Genomic DNA, 17,541 nt, shown 5'->3' on the forward strand with positions numbered 1-17,541 from the left:
CTAGATCAGGGGTTTTCAAACTGGGTTCCGGGGCCCCCAGAAGGTTGCAAGGGGTCCCCCAGAAATTTTCTAGGAAAAAAGATTAAGCAAAAAAACGAATCAAAGTCCACAGTGTTTATCTGCTTTTTTTGCTATGGATAGTTTCCAGAATTGTTTATATTTGAATCTTTCTAGTGAGTTTTTCTCACTATAGTTTCTTTTTCGGACTCGACGTGAAATTGTTGCCAACTATTTAGGTTTAGAAACAAGTTGTTGTCTTTATAATATCCTATTAACTATTTATCTAACAAATTTTAAACGTTTCTTTAGACAGAAAAATATATAGATTGATAAATATTTTAGAAAAAGGGGTCCCTCACAAAAGGTTAATCATATTTGGGGGTACTTGGCATCATAAAGTTTGAAAACCCCTGCTCTAAACAGAACACGCATTCTCTCCCACACAATCTTAATATCACACTCAACATATGATACTTAATATTATGTTCTTGTTAGCAACGTGAGAAAGAATCTGGACTGTCAACTAGTATACAGAGTCATAGTCCGGTTGTAGCCTTTGTGTGGTTGAGCAAAGCATAATTCTCCAGGCTTTTTTATATTTTAAGTAATCAAAATTAAAAACATCTTGCATGTACCCTTTACGAAGTGTTTTTATTTTTGCAATCTAAAAACCCTTACCCAATTAAGACTGGGCATTCATGGTAAGCAACTTCAACATCAAAAGGCAACCTTAAGATATTTCATATCAACAATAATCACCTACAGCACCCATTTTTACTTGCGTAATAAAAAGCAAAACAACATTTATGTATATTTTCAATCTTATGCAGAGGTGTTTATTTCTGTACAAATCTAAGGACAATTCCAAACACTGGATCAGGAAAACACCTTGTTTACACGATTCCTGTACTTAACTCTTTTACTTCAACATACAAAAATGACTGGTCAGTGCTGACAGAGAGGAAGTAGTGATAACTTTTAACAATGAGGACAGCACAAAATACGAAATATTAACTAAACATTCTTAGGAAATACTTAAAATATTAAACAAATTGGGATAGCCATCCACATATATGTCATATCAGGTATACCTGAATATGATGATCAAAGGAGAGCATTAAACAACTGAACAAATGTGTTCCAAATAAAATATTATTCATAAAAAATCAATTCATATATAATTTGTGATATTAAACAAAGTAACATGCAGAACAATTTTGTGTACTGAGAGCTGATACAGTACCTTAAAATAAACTAAGACAAAACAAACTGGAATCAATTACATATTTTGCAACAATATTGGTCCTTTAAACCTAAATGACTTTGTTGGGCTTATACTGCCCTCTTGTGGTCAATCTGGAAAGTTTGGAAAATTGCACACACCTTCACTTTTCTTTTGGCTTAAAACCTGAGAACATCTTGGAACACATCTCTCTCTCTCCATCCAAATAGTCCTTGTAGCAGCTGCAAAGTATCAGTAGATTTGTTTGGCTTACTTCTGTTGAACATGCACATACGTAAACAATTCAGCGAGACATTTAGGCAAGGCAAACTTACAGACCCAGTTTCTTCAGCAAGGTATTGATGTCAGGGTCAAATGGCTTTTTCGACTGGGCAAGTATGAGGTAATCTTGAGCCTTCTCATAGTCCTTCATCTCAAAACAGGCCTGGTAAACAAAATGAAGTTACAACTGATGAGCCTTTTAATGATAAGATTTGAGACGGATTGGTCTTCATAGAGCGACATACTTTTACTCAAGGAATATGTTCTGATATTTAAAGCCATAGTTCCCCCAAAAATGAAAATTCTGTCATCATTTATTCACCCCTCAGGTTGTTCCAAACCTGTATAAATTTCTTTGTTCTACTGAACACAAAGGAAGATATTTGGAAGAATGTCAGTAACCAAACAGATCTCATCCCCCATTTACTGTCATAGTAGGGAAAATAAATACTATGGGAGTCAAGGGGGGGATGAGATCTGAGGACAGAATTTTCATTTTGGGGTGAACTTTCTCTTTAAGAAAATATATTTAAAAACATAAAAATGGCAAGAGGCTTAACCTGGCCACAGCGGAACAGTGCTTTGGTGTTCTGGGGGTTAATAGCCAGGGCTTTCTGTCCAAAACAAAGTGCTTTATGGGGCTTCTCCAGTTTGAGGTATGTGAGTGAGAGGTTGAGTAGGAAAGGTAACTTGACTTCCTCAAGACGCTTTTTTCCTTCATCGTTTAGTGGTTCACGGTTCTGCAAAACTGTCACAGCCTGTTCCATGAACCAACAAAATGTTACTAGAAAAACATCTTAGATCAGTTACATTTACACATTTGGCACATTCAAGGTATACAAAATTCAGAATGTCCCTGTTTTGCTCCAATTAAAATTACTTTATCATATCTTTCTATTATGTTTACACGTTCAGTATACCAGCTTTAAAGTCCACATGAACCAGTAGCTTCATGCGGAACTTTCGTTGCATTGTGACATATTTCCGATTTAAACGTAATATCGAATGAGAACAAAGAGTGTGCCACTGCAAACAGTACCAGTTTCATTTATAAATGAAACTCGCTACGGTCTGAGGGAATGGGTTACGGCCTAAGTATGGTCCGTCCGTCCGCATGACGCAATTTTGTCCGCGGTCGGTTGCACACCCCATCCGCGTGCACCCCACTTTTTGAGACCGCGCGGATGCGCGAAAAAGTGCACTAGTCCACTAGGGGTCAATACACACACAGAAAGTGTGCAGTGTGCCGTTGTCAAAGAAGAATGATACAAAACCAACACGCTGAAACCAAGATTAATAAGCTAAGAAGCATATGCTTCTCCATACTGTTTGGTTGTTGTTCTTGTTGTCTTCTTGTTTGCTCGGATTGTTCGCAATGGCAAAAACACTTCCTCAATCATTAATTTGCAGTGGGTCTGTGAATGACGTGACTCAGCGCTGCCCTCTGACGGTCTGGTAGAGTACACATACTCATTTGTATTGCGCATGTGTTGAACTCGGACGTCCGCGTATGGGCAGGAAGCTGTGCGGACGCGTTTGTGCGCGGAAAGTCAAGTATGCCTGGGCCTTTAATGGAGATTATGCCAATGGTGTCAAACTGACATCATCAGAGAAGAATCAGCAAAAGAATTGCCAAAAGCAGCGGTCTACATTTTCAGATTTCAATTAAATATCGCAAAGACACAAAAAAATCCTTTTCAAATTTACGATAAATTGAAAGGGCAAGTTTGCACTAAAAATAACATTTTCTGTAAATTATACTTGCCTTCATATCAATCTTTTTGTCTTCCATTCAGTGCAAAAAAAGACTATTTACAAGCTATTCTTTTTAATAAAAAGTTTGTTGAATGACACGAGGGACTAAGTTATGACAGAATTTACATTTTTGTGTGTTATCTACTACTGACATGTTTGATCTTAAAATTGGTAAAATAAAGAAATAAGACAGTCAAAGATCAGAGAAAACAAAACCTGCTGGTATCTCTCTTTTGCATCTTCATAGCGCTTTTTATTGAAGCAGAGGTTGCCAAAGTTACGCTGGGTGTCCACCACAGCCAGCAGTTTTGCCAGCTGGACATCATTCTGCTCCTCCTGAGGAAGGATTAATTACAACACAATCAAACTTAAAACACATACTATGTTTCTATATTTATTTTCAGACAAAAACCTAAAATGTTTTGAGATAATCTTCATAAATGTGTGCCAACTGTTGTAAAAATGACTCTGGACTTTTGGATTCTTTAAAGTTGATCCATATCCCAAGATGAATGAATCTGATGGTCCAGGGATCTACTAAAATGTTCACATTTTACATACATTTCTGTTACAGAGACTACATAAAATTGATATCAGTAAAACTAATTTAAAGCATTTGACAAAATAAAGAGGCTAAATTCTGTACATCTTACCACAGACAGATCCATAAATTCATCCACTTGTGCTGAGTCCAAGAAATCGAGCACTTGCACCTCATACAGGACTGTGGCTAATGGAGGTATATGCGGGGGGCAGCCGAGGTCCCCATAGGCATATTTGGGCTTAAAGAGAAAACGGGAGAACTCGCCTTTCTTCATGGTAAGAAGGCCGAGCTCTAGTCCATACAAAGTAACATCTGAGGAAAGAGTTCATTTGAGTGGCATAATGCACATAATACACAGGAGAATTTAAAGCAACACTTTGTAGTTTTTCGATTTTAAAACAATGTCTCCATATTATTTCAGTGGTGGAACAACTCTTAACCGGACTTATTCTACTCCCGCTGCTACCTGAGCAGCCACAGAGCGGCTACAACCACACTCTGTAAGTTCTGTGTTCGGGTCAGTTCACACAGCCCCGCCCATCCCCTGCCTACGGAAAAGTTTCCAAATGATGTTTCTGCATTCGTTCCATCCTTTCTGCTCTATCAGCTTAGTCAACAAATTCACGTGTATCGCGCTGCCCACGGAGAAGCAACACTAGTAACAGACAATTGGGCTTATCAACCACATGGTGGAACCCGTGAGCAAATGTTTCATAGTGTTGCTTTAATTTCCACTTTACCTCTACCAAGCTTCATCATTCGCGGATATTTAAGATTGAGGGTTGACTCAAATGGCATGTCAGAGTACTCAAGGAAACCAGAAAAGTGAACTGTGGATAAAACAGAATGTTAAATATTAAATTTTGACATAACAAAAAAAACCTGTGAAGAATAATTTAAACTAGACTATATGACTATCATAGGCAGAAAGTTAAAGTCCTTTGACTGACTGCTCCATTAAAACCACATTTAAACTGGTCATTTACTTGATACTGAAGCATGAAAAGGTATGGGTCCGCCTTCTCCTGGATGAATCACCTCTTTGAGAATTCCTCTATCTCCTAACATGTCTTGCATTTGCAAAGCCAGACGCTGGTAAGGAGTCTAAAACGACACATTATTGGATCTTGAGCAATTAAAAAATACAATCTGTGAAGCTCTTTCTTTACACAGTTTTCACATTGCTGATCATTTAAGCAATTCTCACTTCATTTAATTCTAAATGATGGTTTTGTTGTAATGCTACACAATATAATAATATAATTTGACCAAACTAATCCGCTACTGCATTCATACTGTATATTTTATAGGTATTGTAAATATAGGCTACTATATAGGACGACAACGTCACATCATTGCTGAGGTTAAAACTTGTTTCATTCGCATTTTATGCAGTTCAGTCTGCGCAGCTTAAGAGCAGTTGCGTTGTAGAAAAATAAGGTTTAAGCACGTGTAACAAGACGTTACGTGAGTTTTCTGGCGCTGGTTGTTGTCAGATGATGTTTGTATGTTCTGCTGTGCACATTTACCTCAATTCCAAACTGATGGCGTTCCTCTGGAGCCATAAACTGTATTATTCTCGCAGTGTTACCGTTTGTTGACATTGTGCGGGTATTTTAGGACATCAGAAACCTGTTAAACGACGAAAGTGCAGTGGTTTCGGACGCCAAAGATTTGACACTGCCAACCAAAGTGCGCGCGAAGCGTTCGCCAACTAGCGGCCGTAATTGGAAATGTAAATATTACGTCTTGTTAGGATTTTAGTTGGAGGTCAGATATTTCACTAAATATAAATGTGTATTTAATATCGGATTTTATTGTTAACTATATGGGGAAATTCTTTTCAAAGAAAAGTATGGTTAGAAAGTTTTTTGGATCTCAAGTTCTGTCCCAGATACTGTAACAAAGATGTTTGATTTAATGTTGTATCAATGTTGAGAATAACCAAATGTGGTTGACGCTCATTGGAGAATATGCATTTAAAGTCCCAGGGAAATTAAAAACTACAATGCCTATTTTTTCATGAAATATTGCAGCGTTTATTGTAAGTTTATCAATGTGGGTCATTCTCTTTTTAAAAATCGTGTGCCCTCATAATCTTTAGTTAAAATCTGAAAATGCACTTCCTTCCTGTAAAGACTATCCATATTAGATGACGTATGTTGGATGGCTTGGGCGGGGAATCCGTGAACTCCGCTTCAACTGTCAGTCTGCTGCCACTGCCAGTTCCATTTTAAAATGCAACGGCTGTTTTTATACATCCACAACCACTATTTTTCTCATTCAAAATTCCATTTCACTCGTAAATGCGTCAACATGTGGAAGTAAAAACGATAGCAACTTCCGGATCACGGGGACTGTAATCCTTCTGGAACCTTCAAGCCTGCTAATTAAATAGGCCTAATTAAAAACAGAAAGACACCATAGCATGTTCACAAATACCACAATAACGTTTTATGTGTGGAATGTTTGGTTGTACTATTTTTTTTAAAATAATAAGATTTTCCATTGCATTTACACATTTGGCCAGCAGATGTCCTCAGTGTGCAGCGTTTCGAGCCCTTGAAAGTGTATCATTTTAACATCTGTCAAATAAAAAACAAAAACGAAAGAGTAGCCTACAAGCACACTCTTCCAACAGTCCACGGATAAAAAGTTCATTGGATATAACGTTTATATAGACATATTTTTATATACACTGTTTTTCCTGAGAAATGTCATACTGTGTAGGTTACTCACAAAAGTCAGAACACTTTATGGAAATGTGTCAGTATTTATGCTTGCACTTCACACAGTACGTTGTGTTCAAACGTTGTGTTCAGTTCTCCGAAATGTAATCCAACATATCAGCCTTTAAAACCCTATACTGTAATACCACTGGGTCAAATGGTACTTTGGGCTGGATAGAAAAATAAGATTTCTTAGAAGAAACTTTAGATTAGCTGAGTAAATTTTCCTGAAATGGTCACATTGTCACCGTTTCCTGAGAAAACTAGTAAAGACCTGCCTTCATCAGTGAATGAGATTGGTGGAAGGGAAATCATTTCCACCTCCTCCCTAAACCAAGAGGAATCACCGTTACAGCGAGAGAGGAGGCTCCTTGCACTGTCCATAAAGTTTTCTCGACGCGGTTCTCGCTTCACCTATATTTTTATTTATTCGATATTTGATTCACTAATTCTGCATTTTTTGAATCGAGCATAAATAGACGCCCCAAAGCGGCATTATGGTGAGTTTATTCAAAACTTATTTAAAAACTATTTTAAGCAGTACATCCAACATTCCTGAAATATTACTGTATTGACTTTTTTACTATTTAATTCGTGCAATGTTTGCTTTTTATGAAAACGCAAGTAATACAGTCGCTAAAAAAAACTTCAATAGTGATTTTACATTTATAATGCTTAATTTAACTTCCCCAATAAAGAAGAGCACGAATAAATAAAACAAACAAAAATGTGTACACATTTTTATTAAAAACATTCATGTTAATTATGAACATGAAGTTGAATTTTAAGGTATCCATGTGTTATGTTTTAGGATAAAATTGAAAGTGCACAGAGAGAGGCAGACGATGTGAAAGCCATTATGTTGGAAAACGTTAAAAAGGAAGAAGAACGAAGAGAAAACCTTTCGGATCTCGATCAAAGAGCTGAACATCTGCAGAACGGGGTAAGTGTGCATCTGTGCTGCCTTAGAGTCAAATAATAGAATGTAACCCCAAGAGTGCTTCACCAAAACAAAGTCTGTGTTAACTCATGACAGTCACTGAGTTATTGATTTATGTAAAATATAAACATGCCTTAGAGGTCAGGGAATTCTGTAAAATGTTTTTTCTACAAAGGAGTGTAGTGTTAAACAAGTCCATCTAAAATATTGACATCCAGTTCTGTTTTAATTTCATTTTCAGTGTAAGGATTTGGAAAAAGCTGTAAATCCGAAAAAGAACCGGATGATGGAGTACCTGCGGGCTAATAAAGGACTTGTAATCGTTGTGCTGGCTTCAGCCATTATTATTTTTGCTGTGGTGGTTGCCATGCTTGCCACCCAAGACATACATGGGCATGGGCATCCAGAGGTACATGGTGATTTAGAAAACCCATAAACTACAGCAGACTGATGGAAGACATATCACCAGTCTGAGGATTATGAATTATACCACTGGAAGACAATTATTTTACTGTCAAATATGAGGGGGGGGGGGGGGAGAGTGTAAAGTGTTTTACTGATATTCATTATGTTGGTTTATTATCTGAGCCGATGTAAAAAAAATCTGTTCATTATTTAGAATGCCCAAAATGTCATGCAAAATTATCCATCTTGCCTAAATTGTGAATCTTAACTTTAGTGATTGTTTTTTATCAAAGCCATTATTTAAACACATTCTCAGCAAAGCGTTGTCATATAAACAGGCTTAGCAGAAAAAAGCTACCAAGAAAATCCAAGGTGGTGATATTTGGTATGTAAACACTAGCAGATTTAAAGGAAGGGCAGTTTTAAGGTTACGTGCATGTATCTGTCTTTTTTCACTATCAAAGAGGTCACAAATGCTTATTAAATACTAAATTACATATTTATATTATTATGTTATATCATATTACTGCCCTAAGATGTCATAACCTTTCTTTAACTCATTCCACAGATAATGGTTTGCAAATTAGGAAGAAGGGGAAAATAAAAGCATAATAGTTAACTGTTGTCAACCTCAGTGATTTAAGTGTTGACAAAATATTTTAATCAAATGCTTCAGTAAAAAAACTCAGCCGTCCAACCTGAAATACACCTATTTCACAGCGTGACGTGTATAAACCGGAAGTAGGGTAAACGCTTGTCCAGTCAATGCTCTAGCTCCATTCACTACACAGAACAGTTGCGGAGACCAGAAGAAGTTAGGCATGTAGCGCTCCCTTTATGCTGATTTGTCTGACCTTAATAAATAAATCGCTCAAAAAACAATGTTTTTGTCATGTTTGTTTTCCCTATTTTTACATCTCCCAGTAAACCATGAATAAGTCGGACAACATATGCTACTTTTGTTTTTTGGTAAATAAAATGAATGCCTGTGAGAGAACAAGCTGAATGAATGAATGAATGAATGAATGAATGGCTATGGCAGCAGTGCGGCCGGAAAAAGTATTTCCCTACTTCCGGTCGCCGCCGCCGTATTGTGAAAGAGGCATATTCCCTTTTTGGAAAACTCTATAATTTTAATAAGAATTAAAATCTGTCTTCTGTCATGAATTGTTTGTATTATTAGATCTATTGCTAAATTTCTTTAAATAATGAACTTCCCATATCTGTTTACTGTTTTCTCAGTGGAGAGGCTGTTCAGTGATTGTGGTTTTATTATAGCTAAATGTTCATTTTTATGTTCTTTATTCCCTATTCCCCAATTTTCAGAAAATGTTTTGTTTCATCATTTCTCTTTCTCTCATTTCTTTTTTTCTTCAAATGCTTTTTTTGTCAACCGTGGTAACATTCTCATCATTACTTCTTCATCCTTACGCTCTGCTTATTTATTAATAGTACTGTACATCATTTCTCAAAATCTGTGTTCAAAACATTTTTGTCTATCTAGAAGCTACAAATCACTACAATAAGTTACTGTAATTGACTTTACATTCAGAACTTTCAATTTTAATATGACAAAAAGGTTTAGCCTTCCATTGTTCATCCTTGCAAGTTTGCATTTCCATAAACAAAGCAAAGGAAATCAAGCAGCGGATGTGCTGGGCAAAAGAACAACTAAAAAATAATGTTCCTTCACGCAGGCTTAATGCCAGTACTACACACCAGTCCACAACAAATTTTTGTCTGTGTTAGAAATACCGGATGATCATTGCTATTGTGTTAATACTACACATATGTGATATAAACTGGTTGACACTCAATGTCAATGGCATGAGGCAGTTTTGTATTACCATTTAGCCTTAAATACAACAAATACTCTTTCCTTCCTACACTTGCATTTTGAATGTGATTCATTGGCCAAAACAGACTAATAGCATTATTATGACTTTTTTATCAGAAAAAAGTTATCATGAACACTTTTGGCTATATGATAATACTGTAGTGAAAATGTTATGTTGGGACATCCCTAGTTGGAAACTAATCTGTTATAACATTCATGTTGGTTAAAAATGGCAGAAAGTGACAATAAAAGCAGAACTAGTCATCCGATGTCGGGGGTCAGTTTCAGTGCTTGATGTTCCCATGACCTGAAAAATGCAAATACTTGAGGAAGACAAAGTGTGGTTCACTGGAGCTTCCTGACTAAAGCAGCATTTACCTCACTGGCTTCATCTGGCTGTATGGTTCTCATGTCAACAGCTCACTGGAGAGAAGGATTATCAGTGAGCTATTCAAAGATATAAAATACAATATAGGACACGGGCACTTTATTGTGTCTGAAAATGTGTTTATTTCGCCCCTTATAGACAAGAGACATAGTAAGCTATTTGAATGGTCATCTAAATTCTATATTAAACATGATACAACTGTGCTGTAAACAGTTTGAAACTTGCAGAAAACATCCTTTGTAGCAAACAGTGTCTATGAAAATCAGGTACATTTTATTTCACAAAACAAACCTGTGTTAGAGATAAGAAAACATGCAGATTGTTCGGTTATAACAGAAAACAGAAAGTTGCGGTGTGAACTGTAACAAGATCAATTTCATCTTCCATTTCATGTTTCAGAAAATCTGTCATTATGACTGAAAAAATCCACTTGTGATAAGGGCCTCAGATACATTAAGGACCATAAGGAAAGGCACCTCTGTATCACATAACTCGAAAAACTCAAAAGAAAAGATTGTGGCATCTCTGTAATGTGGTTGTCTGAGTATTATGAAGCCGTAGCTATCACAGGAGAAAACATAAAACAACATAAATAAATGCGGTTAAAATGCATGAATATACTGTATATCTGAGCTCCTTCAGGAACTCAACATTTTCTCAAGATTTTAGTAGGATTCTGATCGAGGTATACCTGCTTGCAAGTACTTTAACAAAGTTGAATATTGCACCATTTCATTGTCTGCATTACAAAGAAAAAATATAATATACAAAACGCATAACCAACCATCACTGGTTTCTATAACGTGTATTAATATAACACATACTGCTTTTGAAGGAGCAATATTTTGAAACTAAAATACTGTGTAGTCAAAATACAGCATATTATAGAGGATTTCACATTTCGGGACCACTAAATTCAAAAAAAATATTTTCCCCCTTAGTGCACTACATATTTTCCAACATTCCGAGTATTCCATATATAACAAGATGCAATGTCTATGAAGAATAGTGTTAACAGTGCGATGCTATTTACGAAGTGGTCTTCTTTTCGTATTATTGACTAGGCCCTTGTCTCAGTGCAGTACTCATATTTTATTTGCTTAGCTAAAGACATTCATTTACAAGCAGCTCTTCGTAACAATCGCTCTGTATCATTTACATAAAGGAAATGTTTAAATGAATAAATCTCTAAATCCTTGGGAACCTTGGTTCCCTGATGTTATGGGGCAATTTATTTTCACCAGAATACTGAATATTCCCCTACAGTACATCATTTAATAACGTTTCAGCATGAAGATAAAAAGGAGTTTCCCTACAGTGGCGCAATGTCAAGTGAACCGCACTCAAACAGTAACAATACCCTTTATCAATATCCTGACATCCCTCCTGACATCATGACAATTACTGTAAATGACAGACTGGACCTGAAACCTGGAGTGTGCTTAGTGAATGACTTTTTGGTGGTAAATGCAGAAGCAGTAAAATAAAAAAATTTGGTTTACCATTAAAATACAAATCCTCAAATGACATTACATTTATAGCAGATTGTTTTTTACACAAGTATTTGCTGTTTTGAAATGGAAAAGATGTGAGTGTTGTGACATCTATACTGTACGTTCTTCTACCACTTGATTTTAGTGAGTCCAGGAACAATGGCTCATGGATAACATAACATAGATGACTGGACACAACAAATATTGGTTTGCCCTGGTCTTAAAATACTATAGATCTCATTTCCAGAACCCCTGGGATGCAACAGATTCGTGCAGGCAGTTTTTGGATCAAGCACAATGTGTAGCACTTGGATGATACCACATTGGCTTTAAAATACAGATCTCTATAATCTCTATACAGAGATTAACCTAAATGTTCGTTTTTTACTGTCATTTCTTTTCTGTACAGCTGGACGCTGAAGAGTTGGCACTTGCCACAAACTACTTGCATCAATGGCTGTTGCAACTGAACTAACATCTGTATTGCTACAGTAATGGCTTGACCAATGATGTATTCACAGTTCCTACAGATTAGACAGGTGAAGTAAGGTTAGATAAATTTAGCCATTTATCTTCTTTGTCTAGCAAAGTGTCTTGGTATTGCTGGCAGATCTGTAGCAGATTTAAGAAGCGTATACTCCAACAGCGATTTTTCAGTCACCATGGGATCCAAATCATTGGACCTCATTTATGAAACATGAGCAGAACGTGTAACAGAATTTTGATTTTCTGCTGAAAATGTCATCACTGTAACAGGTCTAGCCATGTCGGAGTACATGATATGTAAATTAAACAGAGTGAAATTAAAATATTCTGGAAAAAATAACTGGACGAACTGACAGAATGTTCATGCTAACAAAAGTGAAGGAATAGTGGTGTCTATGACTGATGTTCTCACCTCCTTAACATTTTTAAGGACTGTTTACACACAAAGATCCATTAAGCTCGATTTTGTTGTAAGTATCTGCCAGATTTAAAGATTTCTTTATATATCTCTAGCAAGTTTAATATTCTCTTGCCATACTGTGTATACAGTATGACAATATTGATTATCATTACCCATACTAGTAAGTTTTTACATTTAAAAAATGATATAGAAATATAAGAATATACTTCATTAATGTCTAATTATGTAAGATTAATACAAATTCTGCTTCGGCATTATGGCTTTTCTTTTTTTAGCAAAACATGCTATGATATTGACATTTTTGGACTGTTATAGTAATGAGATTTTGAAGGTCTTGTTTTGAAAAAAAGTGTTAAAAATGAATGCTTTTAAACACGCAAGACATTATTTTTAATGCCTAAAAAGGAAATTTGTTGATGCAAGTATTTAAAAAAAATCTAGATTTCTTAAGAATTACCCACTATGACTTTCAGAATTACAGGGGTTTTATCGCTGTCAGCATTTGAACGCACCGTTAGAGATTAATTATTGCAGTAAATTCATTCCGATTCACAGGTTTCATTTGTGCTGGTCAGCGGGGCTGTAGTTTTCAACCAATCCGTGAGTCGCAGGTGTAAATGAGAAAAGAGGTCTGTCTGAGACAAGTTTTGAGGTCTGAGAGAATTCTGTATCGCTAATGCCCTAAAGCATGGCAATGCTTTCCGGTGTACAGTTGAGGTGTGTGGAGGTGCTGCTGCCCCCAGGGGACTTGAGGCTGCGGGCACCACACCCCATTGCAACACCTTTCCCGATACCCCCCATGATGACCCCTGGTCCCGGATGGTGATGTTGACTGCGCTTCATTAAGGTTGCCATTATGGTGTCGCTGTTGACAGTGCCAAACTCATAGGTGAAGGTGCCATAGTACACCAGGACCAGCACAGTAAAGACCCATTCACAGATGGCCGCAGCATGCTGTAACATAAAGCTCTCGTGGACAAAGAAGATTCCACCTTGAATAGGAAGAATGATGTTAAGAAATCCAGTTCAAATCAATGGCACACTTAATAGTCAGCACAATTTTGTCTGTACACAGCACTTAACACTATCAGGTCTAACACACCTGACCACTGCTGTTCAGAAACACTCACGAATTATAGGTAAGGATACTGAGAACAAGCGATATCAGAGCTCCAGCTGAGAGAGCGACACGCACATGAGCCATCCAGTAGTCCAGCGCTGTCTCTGCTATTCGGTACGTCAAAACGCACTGCAGACACACGAACAGCAGACCTGCGGGAAATGCCACGCCGGCTCCCACATAATGAAGAGTCTTTGCATGATCGACCTGAGTAAAGATATACAGAATGAAACGGTTATGCAATTGACATTCACATACCATGGACTGAGGTCATTCATTCACTCTTGCCAGCTGACCTGAAAGTTGCCCACCATGACCAGGCCAAGGGCATTAATGCACCCAGACACCAAAGCGCTTGTGTTGGTCCAGCCGTGGTGGCTGTGTTCAATCACTTGAGCATAGCGCAACATGCACACCATGACCACTGCAGGGACAGAATGCGAGGAAGAATAAGAACGATGTAATAATGTAAACGGTACAAATTTTCCTGGAAATATCGGCTTTTAGTGGACCAGTGACATATTTGGACATCTTATTAATTATTTATATTTAATGAGATATTATTCTGTCTAGACATGGTAAGTTAACTTAAGAAGACGATTCATGATAAAAAAAAACATCTGTGCAACAATAGAGTGCATTTCGAATGTGACTTTAGCCATTCTTACCCATAAAGGCGCCAACATTGCCTATCAAACTGAAGAGACAGCTCTCTGGTGGATAGCAACCACATTTACTGTTAAGAGATAACAAAAAGATAACAAAAAAGATAACCTTTAATCACAAGAGTGAAATCGAATCGTGTTCATTCCCTTTTATTCTGGAACATTTACCTGATAAGCGGGATGTCTTGAAGTGTGCAGCAGGTCTTTGGAAAGCCCCTCTTTGCTGTTTCCTCTGTACATGTCAAATTGTATGACCTATAATACATAGAACTAAGCATGAAATCCTGAAGTCTAAACTGAATATGGTGACTCGAATTAGAATTTGGGATTCAATTTACCAGTTCTCAACAGGACAGACGTGGTGGTTCATTACTGCCATGGCATACCTGTAGGCCAAAAAGTATATTATCAGACGTGTGACAGGAATATTACCTTATTGGAGTATGGAATTGAACCAGCAATGTTTATTTTTACATGATATAATTACTGCTTTACTCACAAAAGTATGTACTTTACACCCAAAGACAGATCAAAGCATGAGACTTCTACATAGAAATATCATAATATTAAAATACGTACACAATCCATATCCCAGTGATGGAGAAGGCAGACAGGCTGACAGGCAGAACAATCCAGGCAGTCATTGGTCCGTCTGTGAGAGGCCTGCGACCCCAGCATGAGGGTGTGCAGGACTGGGGTTATGGAAACACGATGAGAGACACCAGCTGGTGAAGCCATGCAGTGCAGGGACCAGCAGGGGCAACGCAATGCTCCTTTAGCTACATCTGTGATCCCTCTGATTCTCAACAACTAACGGTAACTAGAAAAGAAGAAGAGACATTGTTAAAGTGATAGTTCACCCAAAAGTGAATCATTTACTCACTTTTGCTGTCATTTCAAATCCATTTATGGTACATTAAAGGATATTTTAAGGATTGTGCTTGGCACTAAAAGTGAACAGATACTTGGAATAAAAAAAGGATGCAAAACAACAATAACCTTCCGAAGTCATAAGATTTAAAGGGACAGTTGACGCAAAAATAAAAATTCTGTCATCATTTACTTGTTCCAAATCTATACAATTTCTTTGTTCTGATGAACACAGAGAAAGATATTTGGAAGAATGATTGTAACCATACAGTTCTTGGTCACCATTGACTATCATAGTAGGAAAAAATACAATGGTAGTCAAAAGTGCTCCAGAACTGTTTGCTTTCCTACATTCATCAAAAGATCTTCTTTTGTGTTAAACAGAACAAAGACATTTCCATTTGCTTCTGCATCCTTTTTCAAGCTTGAAATTGCCATTCATAGCGATTTAGAAATGATGTCAGGGAGACAGGGGGAAATGTAGGGCATCAGGGCAATAGTTCATAGTGTAACCTATGCTTAACTTCAAAAAGACAAAGTCACAAAAACTCTTTGGAATGAGCAGATCATTCTACACCTGCACTAAGTAAAGCATTCTGACTGGTTGCATCACCGCCTGGTCTGGGACCGGCGCTGCTGACAATCGCAAGCTTAGTGCAATCTGCCTTCACGTGCTCTCGGAAATTCAATAATTCCCACTTCAACCTGGAAGTAACGTCTGGATTTGGTAACATTAGTATTTATTTAATATTACTAATGATTTTGTAGCATTAAAACATTACAAGTATCTGCTAACATTAAAAGAGCACCGTTCCATAAATTCTTTCAGGGTTGAAGTGGGAATTATCACATTTCCGAGAGCACGTGAAGGCAGCATAAGATTCCACCCTTCCATGACATCTACACTACGGTGTGTGAAATAAACTCAAGAGGACCATCAGAGACTCCAGCCATCAAAGCCATGGAATGTTAACTCTACTGTCCTCAGGCAGATTGTACAGCAGCATCCGGTCTTGCACAGGCAGACTGAGGGACATAGGCTATAGGACCCTTTGCCATTCACCACACTATCACCAAACAACCACTGCTATTCATTTAACCTAAATTAACCGGTCACTATCTTCTCCGGACACAATAATCATCTCTGTTGCACCCTCCATAGTTATTATACATTTTTATTGAAAAAATCTTTATTGAACTGTACTGCTTTCTACACTGTCTGGCACATGCACTTACATTTACATTTAGTCATTCAGCTGCTCTCTCATGTCAGCATGTATTTTCTTGAAAACACAACATTTGAGTTGGTGTCTGTAAATGCAACATGTCTATTTAGTGTCCTTTTAAAGACAAACTTTAGATACAGTGCATTCTATTGGCATACCTTTTATTTTCTGGTTCCTCTAGACCTTTGCTTTAAATGCATATTATTCCTTAATAAACATTAAAGCAATGTACTCTAATTGAGATACAGATGCAAATATTTTTGTAATGGCTACTGCAATACTAATGAATTCATACATTATGAACCATACTTGTTCAATACTTCTAAATAAACACTAGCAAAGATCAACAACCTATTCCAGCAGTAGCTGCTGTAAACTAACAGCACGGATCAGCGGGAATGTCACAACTATCTGCAAATACAGCACAACCAGAATAATGGTAAAAGTTATAATCACATTTGCAAAAATGCTGAATTTAAAATAAGATGGCAGACATTTCAAAGGTATTATTGTTTTTAAGAGAACACTCCACGTAAGATAGCTCACAAGCTATCCGGCGGATGCTATTCAAGTAAACAACTTTTAAAACGATAAACAAAATCTCTTCATTTATGCATTTGTTGATCAAGACACGCGGTCTATTTGTTCCTATTGCAGATGAAATATCGTTCGTTAGCGTGTCATTATTGTGAAGCTATGCTTTGATATGTAAAGGGATGATCTTACCGAAGGCCCTGCGAAATCGCGAGCGATGCTGCTGCTGTATCCCGGTGATTCCGTGAAAGCTGCTTCATCTCAAGCTAATGTACAACCATTCTTCATCAGCAGGCGGCGCTCTCATCTCTGCTTGAGTGCGGCCATATCCTGTATTTTTATTTCTAGCTATTATAATTTAGGTATAATGTTACATTTTATATTTAGTAGAATTAATAGTTTTAACATTTAATATCTACACCCATCAATCTAATATGCAACTTTATCTAGATGAATTTACAAATAGCCAAAAGATCTTATAAGACTATATTTATTATGCACTCCTTGGGAAGTCGAACCCATGACCTTGGTATTACAGCCGCCATTGTCACGTGCTGAGCCACAGGAATACATTTTCTATGAAAAAATGTAAAATGCAGTACATTATTTAAATTGGCATTACAT

The 17,541-nt window shown here is 37.1% G+C and overlaps 2 protein-coding genes across 3 annotated transcripts; both read right to left on the reverse strand.

Moving 5' to 3' along the window:
* Window positions 1-822: 822 nt before the first annotated feature.
* Window positions 823-5,488, reverse strand: fkbp6 (FKBP prolyl isomerase 6). 2 transcript variants are annotated; one of them, XM_057323407.1, is made up of 8 exons: window positions 5,333-5,488; window positions 4,790-4,907; window positions 4,544-4,633; window positions 3,913-4,115; window positions 3,476-3,595; window positions 2,065-2,262; window positions 1,562-1,667; window positions 823-1,464 (listed from the first exon to the last, which is right to left on the reverse strand). In XM_057323407.1, exons 1-8 carry the CDS (start codon window positions 5,405-5,407, stop codon window positions 1,352-1,354), a joined length of 1,023 nt encoding a protein of 340 aa, XP_057179390.1. In that variant the 5' UTR covers window positions 5,408-5,488; the 3' UTR covers window positions 823-1,351. The 2 variants fall into 2 exon arrangements, with proteins under 2 accessions (XP_057179390.1, XP_057179394.1); XM_057323411.1 differs by having other exon boundaries at window positions 1,558-1,667.
* A 4,723-nt stretch (window positions 5,489-10,211) lies between these two features.
* Window positions 10,212-17,227, reverse strand: tmem150ab (transmembrane protein 150Ab). The gene is made up of 8 exons (XM_057358547.1): window positions 17,110-17,227; window positions 14,867-15,107; window positions 14,626-14,673; window positions 14,456-14,542; window positions 14,291-14,358; window positions 13,919-14,046; window positions 13,652-13,829; window positions 10,212-13,494 (listed from the first exon to the last, which is right to left on the reverse strand). The coding sequence occupies exons 2-8, from the start codon at window positions 14,929-14,931 to the stop codon at window positions 13,184-13,186; spliced, it is 885 nt and encodes a 294-aa protein (XP_057214530.1). The 5' UTR covers window positions 14,932-15,107; window positions 17,110-17,227; the 3' UTR covers window positions 10,212-13,183.
* Window positions 17,228-17,541: the final 314 nt, after the last annotated feature.

The sequence above is a fragment of the Triplophysa rosa genome, linkage group LG2 (genome assembly GCF_024868665.1).
Source record: "Triplophysa rosa linkage group LG2, Trosa_1v2, whole genome shotgun sequence".
Classification (NCBI taxonomy): domain Eukaryota; kingdom Metazoa; phylum Chordata; class Actinopteri; order Cypriniformes; family Nemacheilidae; genus Triplophysa; species Triplophysa rosa.